This window comes from Perca flavescens, chromosome 20 (assembly GCF_004354835.1).
Source record: "Perca flavescens isolate YP-PL-M2 chromosome 20, PFLA_1.0, whole genome shotgun sequence".
Taxonomy (NCBI): domain Eukaryota; kingdom Metazoa; phylum Chordata; class Actinopteri; order Perciformes; family Percidae; genus Perca; species Perca flavescens.
The window spans coordinates 23574139-23594862 of record NC_041350.1 but is presented as its reverse complement, the minus strand read 5'-3'; the positions used below and the strand labels follow the sequence as shown (position 1 = coordinate 23594862).

Genomic DNA, 20724 nt, shown 5'->3' with positions numbered 1-20724 from the left:
TCCACATTGTGCTCTGTGCACACTGTTATCAGCACAAGACACTGAGAGCGCTTGTTTTTTCTACGGTGCCACAAAGTGCCTCAACAGCACTCACAGTCTTCTGTATATTATTGTGTTACTAAAAATAAGAGCAAGAGAAACTGCATAATTTCTGGATCACTAATTGCATTAAAATAATTTGTTACTTGTTCACAAACCAAAGTACATATTCCCTGCAATAATGGGGGTGCTCATAGGGGTACAGCGTGTTCTTTTTAAAGACACATTGCAATTATTTATTGGTTCATATACATTTAAATTTCCCTCAGGACTAGCCTAAAAGATTCAAATGGACTGTCCTACATAATTAATGTATGAATTATATTATAACTTAATCCTGCCAATTCTTATGTTTTAAGCAAAAGTATAATAACAGGAAAAAGAAAAAAAAGCGACTGTCACTACTCAAACCTGCACACGCTGCCTTATAGTCTCCTTCACAGACAGACTGTGTGCACAAATACTACCTCATCTCATTTAACGCTCATTACATTGCAATAATGCACCCTGAAGGTGCAGACAGAAGAGGAGGCACGGGGGGCATCACACTTACCTCTGTTAGGAGAGAAAGCACCTGCCTGGCTGGCAAAATACATCCAACTGCTGCTGTTGCCAGATGTCTAATCTGCCCTCAACTGAGCAAGCATCTCAATGTACTACACTGCTGCTGTCTCCAAGGAAACTCAGTGGTCACATGACTTCATGACGATGTGGATTTCTCTCTCACTCTCTGTCTCACACACTCTCTCTCTCTCTCTCTCTCTCTCTCTCTCTGCTCTGACACCTGTCTTGTCACCTCTTTAACATGAATACACACTGGAAATTAGAGAAAGTACCTCAATTGCAACTTATTTAATAAAAGCACACATCTACTCTCATCCCTTCAGGAAAACAAACTGGCCTCTGCAGTTATACTTTAATTGAATTTACATATCTTAAAGGAGAAGTGTGTAGGATTTAGTGGCATCTAACGGTGAGGTTGCAGATCGCAACCAAGTGAATACCCCTTCCCTCACTCCTCCCTTTCGTGTAGTAGAACCTACGGTGGCCTTCACTTCAATGTGAAAACGTGACAGGCCCCCTCTAGAGTCAGGGTTGGGTTTGTCCGTTATGGGCTACTAGAAGAGTGCTCCTCTGCTCCCTGGAGGGCTCATTCTAAGCTAAGAAAAACACATTTTTCAGGTGATTCTACCCTAATGAAAACATTATATATATATATATATATATACTGTATATATATATATATATATATATATATATATATATATATATATATATATATATATATATCCTCCTAAATCCTACACCCTGGTCCTTTAACTCTTCCTCTTACCTTCAGTGAGTTATGTAAGTCAAAGCTTTTCACAGCTATCCTTCTAGAAATAATCATCAGTCCTTTTCAAGTACACCAATATAACTCCTGTGGAACTGTAAGGCGCATAGAAAACGTAGCTTCTTACGTAAAAGTATTTTCCTCTAAGATTTGGATTCATTCTAACAGGCGTCCTAACTCATTCACATCAGTGTCTGCACTCTGCAGCCCCGTGGTTCACTGACTGAGGAAATGCTGATTATAGACACACAGTCCAGTAATTCAGCCGGTGCCTCAGAGGTCAAATGGGAGTGAGTTGACACAACATTTAGGCACTAAGAGATCAAAGTCTGCAATGCGCTAAGCCTCGTGCTACCTGTGTGCAGTGAATGACAATGTACCACCCTTTACTTGTACTTGGCAGTTGGCAGGGGTACAGGGGGATATTAAGTTGGAGCTTCATACACTCACATTCATTCACCTTATTTCTGACAAACGACGGATGCACGGCTGCCTTCAATTGTCCTTTGCCGGCTAGAAATAATATGCAAACATGAAGCGTCCTCTCCTGCTGGCAAAGGTGCTCCTATTCCCCAGTGCCTCTGCCATAAAAACCCAATGGATCACGCTCCCAGAAAAGAGAATTGCTTGCCCGTTCTCTCCATTTTAATGACATTGATGGAATTTGCATTGACCCGGAGAATACAAAAAGATGTTAAAAACAGAGGAGGAATTTTAAAATTGTAAAGGGATTTCTGGGGATTATATAGAGTGGAAAATTGCTAAACATTAAACATGGCACTGAAAATTGACACTATAGTGCGTGTTCCACATTAATGCAAAGTACAGTAAGGTGCCTATTTTCGACTCTATTCCGATGCTCCAAGTCTTTTTGCAGAAGCGGTGCTAAGTCTGAAGGTAAGAAGCCGTATCATAGATTTAAAGTTCCTGAGACAGACTGCATCCTAAACCTATAACTCCTCTCCAAAACACAAATCCTCAAGAATCTCGCTGACAGTTTGAGTGGAGGGAAAAATTCACAGCTCAGCTCGCTGTTAGTCTTAGCTTTCAGAAGCCAGTAAATATTTCAAAAACAGTATCAGAATAGAAACACTTTGTCTGGAAAAGATGCAAGGGGTTGGACAACTGGGAGACTCATGTCCATTCAGTTTAGGAGTTTTGATCAAGTCTGACACTCTACCCTGATTCTGCCATTATTACTCACTCACAGGCGCTTCGTCAGCCACACACACACACACACACACACACACACCTGAGAGACCACACAGATGTAGGTTTCCTGGTTCACGACATAAAATAACACCTCTTTACAGACAACATTTATCAGGACTGGCATGCACTATTTTTAGAACACCAACAGCACATTTCTCTCTCTGTAATGGATCATTAATAAAAGGAAGTCAATTCAGAATAAAATTGGAGGTGGTAGTTTGTAGTTTTCCTGTGACTAACTATCTAAGGGATGAGTTTGAGAGAAGATTTCTGTAGCCAGCAGGGGAGTCATCATGGGAATGGTATAGGCGGACAATTACTGTATTCACCCATCATATCTCTGAAATTGACTGTTAAGAAGCGAGAATTATTCCATTAGTGCCAGCTCTTCCTTATGGCTCGTGGCTGCAGAGAGTGCACAAGTAAGATTCACAGTACAATTGGTATGTTGGATTTAAAGGAATAGTTCAACTGTTTCTTGGCCGGGTGCGTTGACTCTCCTTTTTTGTCGATGAAACAAACAAGATATAACGTTTTAATTAGTGAGCTTTAGAGGCGTTGGTAGGGGGATTATGTTACTTTAGGGTAGAGCCAGGCTAGCTGTTTCCCCCTGTTTCCAACAGATAGAGTAGTATCAATCATTTAAACATTATAATCTCCAATTATGTGCCATATAAATAAATAATAAGGTCTGGATATTTACAGGCATGTGTGCATAAACACACATTGCATTTTCTTCAGAGACATGCACAGTTAAATATGGAAGCATTTAATCTGACCTAAAATTGATAATGGCAGTCACCAAAGAATACATCATTTGAATGGTCCTGAGGTTTAGAAAACATCTTTTCTTGGCACAACTGATGAGAGGCACTACTTTATCACCACACACAGATAAAAACATAAATGCTACTGAAACCAAAAATTGACATTTTGACATCATCAAAGACGGGGACTTTTGGTAAATAGCAAGCCCTACCTTCCCTGACCAAGACAATACAATAGAGATGGAGAGACAAACAAACAAGTCTCAGGGGTCAACAGTCACATCCATTATCTTAAAAGTCAATGCACACACCACACATACACACACACACACACACACAGTGCCACACCAACCTTGCCAAATGCCATCTGCAAGAGCATGAGAATGTACTTTGTCTATTAAAGTCTTAAAGGTGAACATAAGGACAAGAAGTTCATGGACTTTCTATCCAAAGACTTCCAGACTTTTAGTGGTACTGAGTAACTTAGAAATTAATAAAATTCTGAGTTGATGAATTATCTTCTACAGCATACATTTGAAAGTCTGCCTTCTGAAGAAAAACCTGAGATGAAACACATCATTGCCCACCAGCCGTGGGATATTGTTAAACCAAACCACTGGTAAAATAATCAGATTTAACGTGATATGGTTCTCCAGGAAAAAAATGGCTAGCTTGTCAGAGAAGACGCTTTTTTTTTTTCTTCGCATGGTTTGTGTCATTTGGAGGGGATTGAACCTGGTCAAGAACAAGCTTTCAGGATCGCAAGCATCTTTCTGAGAGGATTACCAAACATCAAGGCAGCAGAACAATGCGGTAAAATTGGGCAAACATTGGGGCGGCCTCTAGCTCACCCAGTAAGAGCGTTTTACCCATGTTGGGTCCTGCAGTGGTGCGGATTCAAATCTGACCTGCAGCCCTTTGCTGCATGTCAGCCCCCATCTCTCTCCCCCTTTCCAATCTATCCACTGTCACTACCAAAAAATTAATCTTTAAAAAAAAAAAAAAAAAAAAAAAAACATTGGGCAAACATTACATTAGCTATCCAAACTGATGGCGCATACAAACAGGGGATTCAGCCCTATAACTTTGGTATGTACTCACTCAGATAATCACCTGTGTTAAACTGTGTGGGAAATGTGAAATAGCACATAATGAGGACTCCAGGATAGCTCACCTGGTAGAGCCTCCGCCCCATCTACAGAGGCTCAGTCCACACCGCACTGGTCGTGGGTTCAATTCTGACCTGCAGCCCTTTGCTGCATGTCGTTCCCCGTCTCTCTTCCATTTCATACCTAAACTATCAAATGAAGGCCTTCAATGGCAAAACAATTTTTATAAGTTGAATAATAGGTCAAATCAAACCCTCTGAGAAGTTTAAAGGAGAAATGTCTCTTTGGTGGAGCTGCTAACAACTCATAGATGTCTGAAATGTGTCAAAGGGCCCGAACTAGACACTGCACAAGAGAAAAGGGTTGGGGACTCACTTTTACAATACATTGTATTTTATAAAATTATCATATGTAATATATTATATATTACTTCTGAAATGTAGAGGAGTAGTATAAAACATAAAATATGCTATAAAATGGAAAAACTTGTACTTGCATACAGCATTGGAGTTGATGTACTTAGTCACTTTCCACCACTGAAAATAACTTATATAATTTTAAACAGAACAAAATACTCAAACAAGACCCTTCAGTTCATGGAAAAATCATTCTGAGGAAAACAATAAAAAGCCTCTGTGCTATACAATTCAATATAACCAAGAGCTCCAACTGGGCAGAACTCAATATTCTCGGTGCCTTCATCATCTGAAATAATCAAAATCGTAAAACAAAAAACGATATGGATTACTGCTTGCAAAGGACACTGGAGAGTCATAATCCAAACTAGTTTTAGCCATACACTTTAATTTTAATCAATATTAATCTACTTGTGTGATGTAATTTCATGCTACACAGCCTATACTGCACGGGCTAATCCAATCATTTTATCTCTCAGTTGGAGGGAAACATGCAGGTTGACAGTTGATTCTCCACGTTATGATGAATTGTAAATGTATGCAAATGTAAACTTCCCTTTTAAATGCATAAGTTTTGGGCACAATGCAGAGAAATCCTCCTGCCAGTGGGCAGAGCCTGGATGTGAGAACTGATTCTGAGATGATGGTATCTATCACGCAGTAAAACAGGAAATCATGTTTCTCCCCCATGATGTAGCTCACTATCAATTACTCACTGACACTTGCCAGAAGCAAAACCATATACAGACAGCTTAGATTCATGGTCGTGACTGGAATGTAAAGCAGCATTTTGTTATGAAATGTGCCATGAGAAATGTTGAAAGTAAGTTGAGAGATTTCCTTTGATCCTATTAATGCCATGAACAAGCAAAAAACTTTTTAAAATCTGAAAACATTATTAGATTTTGTCTTGGTGGAGGCCAAAAGGGTCAGAGTATTGGCGTAAGGATGATGAGAAAAATATGAAGTGACCTTAGCGACTTCTTCTTAGTGGACTTCTGAGGATGTATGTCAATGGTGGAAATGATTATGAAAATCGTATGCAGGGTTTTAGACAGCAGCAGAATATAATGCATTTCCTATAATGATTTCCAGGAGCCTCAAAGCCTGGAGTGTGAGATTTATACTTTCGTCCGTTTCATTGCCAACAGACTGATGAGGACGACTGTGCTGTTAATGGCAGCAGCGGCTGAACCTGCGTAGTATATCATTATTTCCATGTTATCCAATAATCATGGGCTTGACATCTTAGCAAGATGGCACTCTATCAGTTATGTAGTGGCAGCGAAATGGAAAGATGGAGGCAGTTACATGACAAGAACACACTATAGATCTGGGCCACACTGGGCCTTGGTGTGCAGTAAATCAACAAATCAGTTGGGTTCCCCCTCATTAATAAGACAACTAGTGGGAACAAATGCTTTGGGAATGGCACTTACACAGTATGGGTGAGTTCCTGTGGTCTCTCAGCCTGCTCGGGAAACACAGGATGTGGCGGCTCACCGATGGGGACGCAGCCTAGAGATTTACTGATTGCGTGGCTCAGCTTTTTGGCCGGAGACTTCTGTGAGGACGGCAGGACAAACAAAGTATCTGTCACCTTGTGTGTTGTATAATCTTGTTGGAATTGTAGAAACAGTTTTAAGCTGCTTTAAAAGTAATTTACAGAACTGGGTCAACAGTTTGTTTCTTGTGCCAAAAGTGTGGATCAGCTGTAGTTTGGTCATATTCAGTAAGTGCTGGTATCTGCTACTTCACATGCAGGTTTGGTGGCTGCCCTACGGTCCCAAAACTTCATCTGAGACAATATAGACAACTGAAGACAATTGTATGGGAGTTTGATGTGTATGGTTAAAAACACCATTTACATCAAATTTGGGTTTAATAATAAACTTCCATTTTTATACATTTTAACTTGGATATTGACGTGAACGCTATTTACAAGTTGAATATTGGCCATTACGGTAACTATGATATGACATAAATGCAGCATAACCATACCTTACCGTTATTGATAAAGTAGTTTTTGATAGGCAGGCAAGGCAAGGCAAGGCAAGGCAGCTTTATTTATATAGCACATTTCAGCAACAGGGCAATTCAAAGTGCTTTGCATAAAACATTAAAGAGCAGTTAGAAAACAATTAAAAAACAATAATAAACAACTTAAAAACATTAAAAGACAAGAATAAAATTGATAGTGCAGTATAAGAATAAAAGTTACAGTGCAGTATAAGAAAGTATACTAAGTATAAGAAAATAGATTATTTAAAGAAAAGCAACATCAAAAAGATAGGTCTTTAGCTTAGATTTAAAAGAACTGAGAGTTGCAGCGGACCTACAGGTTTCTGGGAGTTTGTTCCAGATATGTGGAGCATAAAAACTGAACGCTGCTTCCCCCTGTTTAGTTCTGACTCTGGGGACAACAAGTAGACCTGTCCCAGACGACCTGAGAGGTCTGGGTGGGTCATAATGTAGTAACAGATCAGAAATGTATTTTGGCCCTAAACCGTTTAGTGATTTATAAACCAGTAAAAGTATTTTGAAATCAATTCTTTGAGGCACTGGAAGCCAGTGTAGAGACTTCAGTACTGGAGTGATGTGATCCACTTTCTTGGTTTTAGTGAGGACTCGAGCAGCAGCGTTTTGAATCAGCTGCAGCTGTCTGATTGATTTTTTAGGGAGACCTGTAAAGATAGATGATACTGTAACTTTACTTTTATATGTATGTATATATTTTATCTTAAAGTGATACTTTTCCAATTTTAATCCAGCTCTGTGTCATCTTTGTGTGGGCAGAATGTTTAGATGAACGGTGTTTGGCTTCCCTTTGTGGCACCAACTATACGGAATGGAGCTCGGAGCAGCCATGTCTGCCGAGATCAGTCGGACATCGCTTTGCGTCATATGGCGGATCTCAGCGCACGTCTGTGATGCATTTCACACCTTAAGATGGATCTCAGCAGACCTCTGCTACTCTGCTCAGCTATGAGTTCCTTGTTCCTTGTGCTTGGGCCATGGAGGGAAGCCACACACTGTTCATGTCTGCACACACTGTCCACACTGCCGTGACACAGAGCTGGTTTTACATCTGCAAAATATCTCTTTAAGTCACATGTCTTCAAATCTGCCCGTTGTCATGCAAAAAGGGACCAAACTCTTCAGAATTTCATTCTTGATAGGGTAGTAAAGTCTCTGAAAAGTTTTGTAATGTAACACTCTGGTAAAAACAAACTAAAACACAAACTACTTAATTAATTTTAGGTAAGCTGGGATACCAGATCCTTAAGGCAGCATGATCAGTGTAGCATAGCATGTGCCATTATTTAGGAAGAAAACAGTAACTGTTTAATGTAAATTAAATTGAATTTACTTATAATATAGAACTGTATTAAAGGAATAACATTGCCTTGCCTTTGTATAGTGAAATGTATCCTTATAATGCAGACTCACAAGAAAAGGTGGAGAGTACATATAGTGCACTAGCAGACACAGCAATGGTCTTGCTTCTGTATGTGCAGCCACAACAAAGGGAATTGGCCAGTAATACTGCCAGCTAATCACAACTGCCAAAAACCAAACATTGCAGGTGATTTTCAGCACTGGAAACCAAGTAATATGTGGTAAACAATGTCCCAGATGTGTTTCATAGACATTATTTACTCAAATTTGTCAGAAAAGTAGGAAGTCATCCAGAACAGATCCATCCACCATTCATGATTAATATCCGAAAAGGTCTTTTGTTTTTTTCATATTACAGACTGTGTTTAATTCACTCAGGCTTGTTATTCAATTTCTGAGTCATTTCCTTCAGTGCAAAAACCGAGTGGGATGGGAACTGGATTTGGGATCCAGCGCCTATGACTTCCCTAGTTTTAATTTATAACATAATGATCAAGCTTTTGGGGGAGGTGGCAACACGGCAAATTCAATCAATATAACTTAATTTGCCAAAATGAGTAAAAGCCCATAAAATCCATCTTTGACAGGACAAGAAATGTAGGTGGACGGCTGAGTAGTCTGCCATTTTGTAAAATCATTTCACACTCTGACAGAGATATTGGCTTTGGGGTTGTTTTGAAAAGGGAACAACACAATGTAAAATTGAGAGTGATCAGGGCTTTGTCTTACCCAAGACGAGTGTTCCTTCATCTGGTGCTGGTTGCTATGGGGACCATTGGCATGGCCACGCCAGAAGCAGCTCTGGCAGAGCTGGTAGCCATGGCACTGTTGGCACCGATATCGGAAACCCATCATGCTCTCGCTCCGGCAATATGAACATTCCACCGGATGGAAGACTGAGCAGTAAAAAAAAAAAAAAAAGACATTGATTTTCTGTCAGAGCAGAGACATCTTTATTTACAGAGCTTCTAACAAAAACCTCTGCAGACTTGGTTTTAAAACCATTTGAGGCACTTGTACTTTACCTGAATACATCCATTTTATGATTATCTATCTATCTATCAATCAATCAATCAATCAATCAATCAATCTATCTATCTATCTATCTATCTATCTTATTATTATTACTAAATAACTTAATCTGTAGAGTAACTCCAGCTGTCAGATAAATGTGGTTAAAAGTACAATATTTCCCTCTGAGATATAGTGGAGTAAAAGTGTGAAGTAGCATAAAAGTGAAATATTCAAGTAGCTCAAAATTGTATTTATGTACAATTTAGTAATTTAGTTGAAAAACAATATCTAGATGGGCCCCCTTGTCACTTTTCAGCTGTCTATGAGTTGTTCTATCAAAGAGACATTTCTTCTTTAGACATGGTTCCATTTAAATAACTCTTCTGAAGCCCAGAGAGGTAAAAGCATGCATTATTTCACAATAATGATGTCAACTGATGTTTCAAATTTATAGAATTAAATGAGGAACTTTTATGTTAAATGTTGAAATTCCAATGATGATGTAAAGTGTGAATATAAATAACTGAGAGTCCAAATCTCACCATTTTCAACATTAGCAAGTCGGTGCATGAGCGGTAGCCACACGAGGCATTGAGGGGGAGGATCTGCCATTAACACATCCAAAAACGTGTTCAGCATAATCTTCTTCTAGATACAAACACACACACAAACGTGTTAAACAAGACATGTACATTATTAGAGATTTAAAATAAGAATATATATATATATATATATATATATATATATATATATCCTCCTACCTGCTGAGGGAAGCACGTCCGCACTGAATGCTCCGTGTAGCCAAAAGAAGGACCCTCGAACACGGCTGTGGGGAGTTTCAGCACCTCCCGAAGAAACTGATCAAACTTTGCAAACATCATGATTCCACTTGAGTCAGATATCTGTGAGAAAATATCTGAGAGACAGCAATTGTCAGATTTAATATTCTTAGCAAAAAATAAAGTGCACTTTTGACATGTCTGTGAATGTATATTATTGATCCACAGCCTGTTTTCTCAAAAGAGAGTCAAAATATGCACAGCGAATTCATTCTACCAACACAATTTGCCTACAACCACAAAAGCAAAAATGTAAAACGTCAAGTTGTGGATTTACGTAGAAGGTTTGGGCTGGATTATTGCTTGGCCAATGTTGTGCCAGACCAAGCTAACCTGAAAGAAAAAAAAATAACTACCTTTCCAAAAATGTCAAACAATATCAGGCGCCTGGATAGCTCAGTTGGTAGAGCAGGCGCCCATATATAGAGGTTTAGTACTCAACGCAGTGTGCCCGGGTTTGACTCCGATCTACGGCCCTTTGCTGCATGTCATTCCCCCTCTCTCTCCCCTTTCATGTCTTCTGCTGTCCTATCAAAATAAAGGCAGAAAATGCCCAAAAAAATAATCTTAAAAAAAAAACGATATCTTTGAAGTGTGTTGACAAATTGTATTTAGCGTCAAATACAACTGCACAAAGATGATAAAATTATATTGTTATAATGCCGCCGTCTAAAAATGAATCTTTCCCACAAAGACTTTAATCTTCAGGGTGCAGGTATCAGATGCTGTAGGGAGGAACAAAAAGGATACTCATCTCTTTCATACCAAAGACTCTATTGAACAGTTTGCTCTGACGCCTGACTTCAGAGTTGACTCCGTGTGTGTTTTCAAAGAGGATTCATTCTACGTGTCTGTTTCTGGTTTTAACATAGTACTCAGACTTGTCAAAGACAAATTCCCTTTGAAACACTACAGGTTTCCTTTTCATTTGTTCCTTCAATCTACTTTTCTTCAATAAGTGTCATCAGGGCTTTTAATGCTGTTTCTTCAGGTGAGGTTTTTCTTAAACAGTGGACGTTTTAATTAGAAACAGATCTTCAATTGCTCTTTCACAATAATGTTACCTTGTGTTCTTATGAAATTTAAAAAAAAATAATTTGAATATCATCATTATATTAGTGGCATCCATTTGAGGCTTAATGTATTGGAAAATAGTATTTGTTTTTAGACTTTAGTCTTAGATATAACTTATGATTTCAATATGTACCTGTCGCTGGCTCAATGTCAAACAAAGTGAAGCCCTAGAGCGAATTAATTCTGCATATGCATGTTCCAACAGTGCCCCTGTGTGGTTGATTTGAGCAACTACATGAAGGTAGCCATGACATCAGATTTCAGAAAATCAAGCCAATTCAAAAATGCCGCTCATTCACATATATATGTTCTCACATGGTATATGTTGGGTGCTTAGAAATTTACTTACAGCGTAGTTTATCCACAATTTTCCCTCCACACATTGTTGACAGCATGGATTTCATTGAGAAAACGGTCAGCTTCCCATGGCTTTCACTGCAAGTAGAAAGAAAGGTGAGAAGTTACATTCATAAGCAGTAAAACGCACATTTGTTAAATTCTATACACGCATCAGCCTTTCTTTGGGCGGTATATTACTACTTGCTTTGTATTCTTTGTATTAAGGCAGAGATCTTCAACAGGGGGTCCGTGGCCCCTAGGGGGTCCTCAGAGTCACTGCATGGGGGCCACCAAATTATTGTTTATTACTTTTTTGAATGTGTTTTTCCCAAAAGATTTAAATATATCTGAAAATATACATTAACATAAATCCAACATATTGTTAGAAAAAGATTTGTAAAAAACAACAATCTCAACAACAGTGATGATAGGCTTATTGGCCTGTAGGTAAGAGTACAGTATAGCCATCCACAGATACAGTTAAGCTTAATGTGCCTTCCACATGTATGTTTGACATGAAAACATGAAATATGAATGTGTAAATAATAATTTTTTTAAATAGCTTATTAATGTAGGGCACCATAAAAAGATATGTGTTTATGCTTTAGGCCCCCCAGTTTATTTTGCAACTCAATTTTATACAATATATGTGGTAGGGGTTCCCTGTTCGTCTCTCTTTCGGGTTAGGGGTCCTTGGCCTAAAAAATGTTGAAGCCCCCTCCCCTAAGGAACAGAGGCCGTCTGGTATGGCAAGTAGAGTTTGGTGCTAATGTCAGAGAACTCTTCTCTACTTCTGTTACAGATCATATATGGCACGAGCACTATGCCACCAAAACCATAATACTATTTCTTAGCTGCTGCGTGTCTCTGTGTGTGTGTGTCTAAGAAGCATAGCGTGTGCACGCATTTTACTAATGCACTGTTAAAATAACAATGAAATGCTGTTTTATTGACTTTAGACCAGGTTTTTGTTGGTCAATGACGCGATCACTTTCCACTGCCTCAAGATAGCAATACACCAATAATGCACCAGAACACACCTCCCTGAAAGACCTTTAATTTGCTATTTAAAAAACATGGGGGTGCTGGACGTGAAATTGACAACAACGTCGGTCTTATGAATCTTATAAATAGCAAAGACACTTGCGTTGGGCTTTGTGCTGCGCCGCACCAGGTGCTAGATAGGGCCCTATGTGATTTAGGATATAATGTTATCCCACAATTCTCACTTCAGATGAAGTTCCATACAATAGGATCGCTTTGATAAAAGATAATATAATGTTTGCACAGAAAAATGTTTATGTTGCAATTAAAGGTTAAATGAATATTATTCTATTCATTATTATTATTATTATTATTATTATTATAAGTCTTCATTTAACCCTTGAATTCTGCTGAGAGTATTTGAAGAGGAGAAAACCTAAAGAAAAATTGACCCCATTAAAAACACATTACACAACAGTGCATATGCCGAACTACATTTGAAACATATCAGTGCACTTTTGAAGTTCATCAATTACTGTGTAAAATGTAAAAACTCACGAGCTAAGCCTTAAATGACAGATTAACATGGTATAGTCAGGTCATTATGAGGCTGCCTCAAGACCCCTTCAAATCTTTTCAACTTGCCAAGAGAGACCAGCTCTTTCATTTCAGATTCATTTAGCTCTGGCTTCCGATCAGAGGTAACCAAGTACATGAAAGCTCTTCTGCCTAATTCAGTTTGGACCTCAGGGACAGATAGCGAAACTGCTTCCTGTGATCACAAACAGTCATTTCCACAAAGTTTTTCAGAGATACGGCAGCATGAATAATAACGGAGCAGGACCAGAGTGGCCTTACAGATAAAAGTAAACCAATTGAATAGACGCGGCAAGCAGCCAATCAATTTGAGCACACAAGGTACAATAATGAGAAAGAACTTTACAGTCAATAACAAACCTCTGTACTCTAGGATGCCTGCTTTGAGCACAGAGCAGACAGAGGGAGGAGGGATAAAGAGTAAAACATCACCAGGAATACTTCAGCTGATCGGGACTTTTTTTACACATCTGCTGTGTGATAGAGAAAGAAGGCAGATTTGCATTTGTTCTAAAATTTGTCAGCTTATTGGCATGATTTCTGAGGCCTAAAACCTGTCTGGATGGATAGTTTGTACAATGAAGTCAGGGCCAGAGCTACCATTGAGAACACTAAAGTCATGTGCTGTGTAATTGTTCTGGGAATTTAGGGGAGTTTACCTTTTACAATTATACATTTGCATTTTTTTTTCACCAGAATTTAAATCCTGGCAGTGTGGAGAGGGCTTTCAAACGGCAATTAGGCAACACTATATGATAGGTCCGTAATTTACTATGTTCTAAAGTTTCCTGGAAAAACATAACTATGTAATTTGGTATTAATTATGGGAAAATGAGAATGTTCTTTGTTTTTTATTCAGAGAAGGGCTACTTATTAATCATTCAGTTAATAAACTCATTCATAAAAAGTGAATGCCCATCACAACTGAGTCCAAAGTGATGTTTTAAGATGTCTTGTTTTGTCTGATCAAACCCAAAAATAGCAGAGCAGTAAATCTTTACACTTAAGAAGTAAGAACCATTGATTTTCTCTAACATTTTTGTTTGGAAAATGACTTAAACGCTTTCCCTAATTAGTTGAAGTGAATGTCCTTGAACTGCTCAATTTGAATAATAATAGAACAGTTTAATCAATGCATAATGTATAAATAATCCCAAAGTGTTAGACTTTCTTTTTAGTGTCATAAAGGGTAACATTTACACACAATACACACAACACAACCAAATACATAAACGCGATGCAAATAAAAAAAACGATGCAATACCCGACTCTAATAAAAAGGCAGAGTGCTCTTTCCCCGTGGGGTCAAAAATCCAGCTGTTCCACTTAGCTGCTCCCTCTAGAGGCCTGGAGAACTTCCGTTGTATAATCTGGATGCAGCGTTTTTTTGTTGCATTTGTTTTTGGGGTTTGTGTGCTTTTCTTTTTCCATCGTTTTTTTATTTGCAGCGCATTTGTGTATTTGGTTGTGTTGTGTGTATTTGCAGCGCGTTTGCTGAATGCTGCGCATGTGTTGTCAAATTAATGAAGTTGTTTTTCTTTTTGCATCGCTTCTTTTTTAGGGGTTTGTGTGCTTTTCTTTTTGCATCACGTTTATGTATTTGGTTGTGTTGTGTGTATTTGCAGTGTGTTTGCTGAATGCTGCACGTGTTGTCAAATTAATGAAGTTGTGTTCTTAATTTGCTTGCGTTTTGTCTATCTGCATGTGTTTTCTGAAGTTGCAGGGCACCCCTCACATTTTAGTAAATATTTCATATCTTTTAATGGGACAACACTGAAGAAATGACACTTTGCTACAATGTAAAGTATTAAGTGTACAGCTTGTATAACAGTGTAAATGTGCTGTCCCCTCAAAATAACTCAACACACAGCCATTAATGTCTAAACCGCTGTCAACAAAAGTCAGTACACCCCTAAATTAAATTCCCATAGAGGCAGGCAGATTGTTATTTTTAAAGGCCAGTTATTTCATGGATCCAGGATACTATGCATCCTGATAAAGTTCCCTTGGCCTTTGGAATTAAAATAGCCCCACATCATCACATACCCTCTACCATACCTAGAGATTGGTTCCATAAAATCATCTCTCAATACAAAACAAACCAGCTATTAGGCTAACTGACATAAAACCATGCCAAGTGTGGCTTATTTTACATTGAAAAAGCCCAGTAAAAACGTATATCATCATTAAATAAAACATTTTTTTTTCCTTTTATTTGTGAAATAAGCATGTGGCCCATTTCTACTCCACCCCTTAAAGGTCCCATGGCATGAAAATTTCCCTTTATGAGGTTTTTTACATTAATATGCGTTCCCCCAGCCTGCCTATGGTCCCCCAGTGGCTAGAAATGGTGATAGGTGTAAACCGAGCCCTGGGTATCCTGCTCTGCCTTTGAGAAAATGAAAGCTCAGATGGGCCGATCTGGAATCTTCTCCTTATGAGGTCATAAGGAGCAAGGTTACCTCCCCTTTCTCTGCTTTGCCCACCCAGAGAATTTGGCCCACCCATGAGAGAGAGAGAGAGACATCAAACGAGCAAAGTGGCAGTTGGTCAAGGCCACACCCCCACCCTCCACCTTGCCCCCCCTCTCTCTTCCTCAATAGCTACAGACACAGAAATGGCACATCCTAAGGAAAGCTCATTGTGGGACTGGCTCTAGTGGCTGTAATTCTGCACCAAGGCTGAATTTCGGTAAAGAGACTTCAGATACAGTATTAGGGGACCACTAAGGTCTATATAAAAGCATCCAAAGAGCACCATGTCATGGGACCTTTAAAGAATCGGAATCGAGAATCGATAAGAACCAGAATCGAAAGGAAGAATCGGAATTTGAATCAGAATTGTTAAAATCTAAATGATGCCCATGTAGCACTCCCCTGCCCTGAGCGCCTGCCCCATACCTGTCGTAGGTGGCCACCATGAAGTTGAGCAGCAGCCCGATGGACTGCTCCACATTGATCTGGTGGGTGGTGGGCAGCCGCTTGTTGAGCTGGTAGTAGATGGAAGACAATATAGTCTCTAGCCGCGACACGTTGATCTCAGCGTTGTGGTCCAACGTGTTGAGCCCGTTGTCACGAAAGGCTTCAATCATGTTCCAGACATCCACCAGATGAACTGTGTGGGGGGGGACAGACAGACTGTGATCAGACTGTGACTGTGACTGTGTCTGTGTCCGTGTTGGAACAAACATTTCTATCGGTTGCACAGTGTCATAACAGTTAAAATGAGAGGAAAAATCTTCATGCTCTTACGGTTGCATCTCTTCTGCACAAACCGCAGTTTGCAGGCCGTCCTGTAAGTCGACAGTCTGATTACATCGAAGTTTTGAGCTCCTGCAAAACAAAAGCATGAAGACAAAACAAATCGGATCTCAGATTAACGCTATGTCTGTCCAGTTATGAAATAAAACTAAATCATTACCAAACACAATCGGGCTTACAGAAGCTACATTTAAACACTATCACTGTCTTTGCGTGGGAGGAATTATACTGTATGTGTGAGGGACCACATATCTACGAGCCAGTCAGAGAATTTCATGAGCCGCTGCTGACTGTAAATAGTGAAAAGAGATTTCTCTCAGTCGACTCCACTCACTCATTTCCATGAAGAGCTGTCTCTTCTCCACCATGGCCTTGCCTCGTTTACTGCCTTCCTCGATCATTCTGTGGCACATAAAACAGCAGAGCGTGCAATGTTTACTGTCGGCAGCATGTTAATAACACAGCTCTTTCATTGTCCAGAATCAAAAACCATGCAAGTAAAGATGATTAGTGCAATTGAATTGCAATTGAAGAAAATGATATAGACTATGACTTACTATAGGCTATTTGTTATATATGACTTAACATAAATGATTACCTGAAGCTCATGAATTACCATCTTTTATATATAGAAGATCTGGTTATTATTCAGTTATTTGGTCAGTTAGAATGCAAATGTAACATCCTGAACGTTGGTATATCAGATGGACACAATATGGTCTTTCATCTTTATTCTTCACCCTGTACATCAAGGACTGTCTTAGTCATCACTCCAGCTATTCACTTCACTGTAAATACATAGATGATATGGCTTTGGTTGGCTATTTAAGAGATGATGTAACCAGTTACATTAGGGATGAAAGTAACAGATGATGTTTTTGAGAAAGTTTCATTGCTTTGAAAGATTCTGAAAGGCTAGCCTGATTATGACACTGAACTGTCAATTTGTTTAACTTAACTAACTATTTGAATCGCTCAAAGAATATTAGAGATATTGAAACCGAGCTATATCCGGCAGCCGATTAGCTTAGCTTAGCATAAAGACTGGAAACAGGGAAACGGCTAGCCTCGCTCAGTTCAACGGTAACAAAATCTGCCTTTCCAAAAAATGTCAAACAATATCTCTGAAGTGTGTTGACAAAATGTGTTTAGCGTTAAAGTCAACTGACTGAATCAACTGAATCAAGACTTTTAATCTTCAGGGTGCAGGTATCAGATGCTGTAGGGAGGAGTAAAAAATCTCTTTCATACCAAAGACTCTATTGAACAGTTTAAACTTTAATTTATTTTGCTCTGACGCCTGACTTCAGAGTTGACTCCGTGTGTGTTTTCAAAGAGGATTCATTCTACGTGTCTGTTTCTGGTTTTAACATAGTACTCAGACTTGTCAAAGACAAATTCCCTTTGAAACACTACAGGTTTCCTTTTCATTCATTCATTCATTCCTTCAATCTACGTTTCTTCAATAAGTGTCATCAGGGCTTTTAATGCTGTTTCTTCAGGTCAGGTTTTTCTTTCACAATAATGTTACCTTGTGTTCTTATGAAATGAAGATATTTAATAGTATCATTATATTATTGGCATCCATTTGAGGCATAATGTATTGGAAAATAGTATTTGTTTTTAGACTATAGTCTTAGATATAACTTAAGATTTCAATATTTACCTGTCTCTGGCTGAATGTCAAACCAAGTGAAGCCCTAATCATCGACCCTGTGAAGAAAAGCCATAATGGAAGAGTTAGTGAGGGTGTCTTTCGACTTGATTTTAACATTACTACTCGGGATAAGCTATTCCTCGCTGACTAAATGTAGTTGACTTTTGAATAAGTAATTAACACCTCCCCTCTCTCTCCCTCCTTCAAGGACTTCATTAGCTCTCAATTTGTGCTTTTCCCCCCCTCTCTATCTCTCTATCTTCCTGTAGAGATATTGGTGAGCTGGCTGAGGAGCACTCCAGTGCCCCGCGGTCTGTGCAAATGATAATTCTCCATGACATCCCGCTCAGCAATGACTGCATCCTGTGGGCTAATGACACCGACTGAGAGCCGCAAAGGAAGCACTTAATGATGACGGACACGGAGCACATTACAGCTGGCCAATGAGTGAGAAGCGCTGGGTTTGCCCCGGACAGCCTCGGACCAAGCGCCCCAAACATGCCTAGATCACATGCATGTTCACAGGGTGCGTTCGCTGACCTGCGGAGCTAGAGCAAAGAAGCCAAGGTTCTGCAACCCCCAGGAAGTCTACAGACAGGCAGGAGTTCTCCATTTTTTTGTTGTTGCATTGTTTGTTTTCGAGACGGTCTTCTTCTCACAGTGATCTCTACTCATACAGTATGACAGGGCCTGTTTCCAGTCACTAACGTGCCACTCTGGCTGGTGTTGAGTGGTTCTTATGGCTGGTTACAGGCACCAGCAAGGGTCTTTGAAAGGACCCCGGCGTCCACTGAAATGCAGTCATATTCAGTATTATGTTATATTATTATCAGGGTTACAACAAACCATTATTTTAGTGATTAAGTAGCTGATGTTCTGCATCAGCTAATAGGGATCCTAATAAAATCAAAAAATCAAAAGTATGAAATGTCAAAAAAAGAGTTAAAAAGAAAAGCCTATAGTTGCAACAATTAGACAGACAGAAATAGAGACACTTTATATAATCATTTTGGTCATTTATTTAGCAGAAATGGCAAACATTTGCTAGTTGCAGCCAAACAAATGTAAATGAATGCTTTTCTGCCTCGTATATGATAGTAAATTGAATATTTTGGGGTTTTGGAGTGTTATTCGGACAAAACAAGACGTCGCCTCATGCTCTAGGAAGTTACAACGGCATTGTTCACTATTTTATGGACAAAACAATTCATTGATTAATCGACAAGATAATCTGAAGATGAATGGATAGTGATAGTAGACGTTAGTTGCAGTCCTACCCATCAAGGTGACATCGTTAAGTGTTATGTTTTTCTGACAACAAATATTAAATTAAATATTAAGAAAGAGTAAAACAGAAAACCCTTACTTTTGAGAAGCTGAAACTGGAAAATGTTTGCTTGAAAAATGATGAAATGAAATAGTTGACAATTTTGTTGTTGTGCCACTGATCAATTAATTGACTGATATGGCTGCATCCTAAGACAGCAACAAACCACTTTGTGCTAAATTTGAACAGTAATTGACTGCTCATGAAATCATGACAATAACTCATTCAGGGTTAAGGGTTCACTTTGGCCATGATGGCACTTGAAAACACTTAATTTTAATAATTCCATATTAAATGGTGTCCTAAATGGGGCAACGTACTGTATTTTCAGGGATAATATGTCACAGGAGCACTGCTGTTTTTGGAGGAAAGGGAAGAAAACATTTGCGATGCAGTAGGACACCCAACAGACACATGTCAGCAAAATAACAATGGTTCATTGTAAATATTCCGCCTATGAAGTAACTGCAGAAATTCATGAGTAGGCAACTCAGGCCTTGCATTGGCAGGCAATGTTTGGAAAAATGTGAGCAGTGCATGACAGCAAATTAATGAGTTTAATGCAGTAGTTGATCACTCCATGGCAGATAAGGAAACAGAGAAGTTACTAATAATTCATGAACAAAATGAATTCACAGACCAGAGCACATTGAAAGGCACAGATCAGACTCAGTGTGATACTGATAAAGGTTTGAATTCATGGGATTTTATAGTCAATTGCATTCACTCATTTGCACATAAATAATCATAAAGCCATAATAATTACGATAGCAGCCTTTTTTTTGATACAGTAAGACGTGGTGTGGTTATCATTATAAGCCCGTAAAGGTGCATTTTTTACTGTAACCGCACCTTCATCTTTGAGGTAATGACAACATCCTTTTGACGCGAGTCAACATAAGGACCCGGTTACTGCAGTGCCTCTCTTCCGCTGATATCATCCACTTCTCGCTTTCTAAATCCTCATTTCTCACAGTAAGCAGTCCTGCAACACTTAAAATTCACGTCTGAAGCGACGGGAGAACACAAAACGCAGCCATATTGCTGATTTAACTTCCTATTTACCTTATTTCCGCAATGGGAATGGTGTGTCGTGATGCCCATAAAACATTTCTGGATAAGAAAGAATGGCAATCCTGCATCTTTTCAGTTCGCACTGGTGTCTCGACAGCCGAATAAGAGGCATTATCAGGGAGCTGGCCTTTACCGGAGGAGAATCACGCAGGTTGCGTTTAGAGCATCACCATCATCACTATCATCGGCAGCAGCAGCAGCAGCCAGCATCAGATGGGGAGGACAAGTGGTCCAGGGTGAATAAGGAGGATATATCTCCTCCGTGATTCACAGCCGCACTCTCA

General features: G+C 39.2%; 1 protein-coding gene across 1 annotated transcript in view; it reads right to left on the bottom strand.

Moving 5' to 3' along the window:
• dtnbb (dystrobrevin, beta b) overlaps positions 1 to 20724 on the bottom strand; it is a 37208-nt gene that overhangs the window by 16302 nt on the left and 182 nt on the right. Inside the window, exons 2-10 of the mRNA XM_028565358.1 lie at positions 18049 to 18095; positions 16717 to 16784; positions 16374 to 16454; positions 16023 to 16236; positions 11552 to 11637; positions 10051 to 10205; positions 9832 to 9937; positions 9005 to 9171; positions 6316 to 6440 (exon numbers count right to left, since the gene is read on the bottom strand). Of these exons, the coding sequence (XP_028421159.1) occupies positions 6316 to 6440; positions 9005 to 9171; positions 9832 to 9937; positions 10051 to 10205; positions 11552 to 11637; positions 16023 to 16236; positions 16374 to 16454; positions 16717 to 16783 (1001 nt within the window). The 5' untranslated portion in view covers position 16784; positions 18049 to 18095. The remainder of the gene's footprint in view (positions 1 to 6315; positions 6441 to 9004; positions 9172 to 9831; positions 9938 to 10050; positions 10206 to 11551; positions 11638 to 16022; positions 16237 to 16373; positions 16455 to 16716; positions 16785 to 18048; positions 18096 to 20724) is intronic.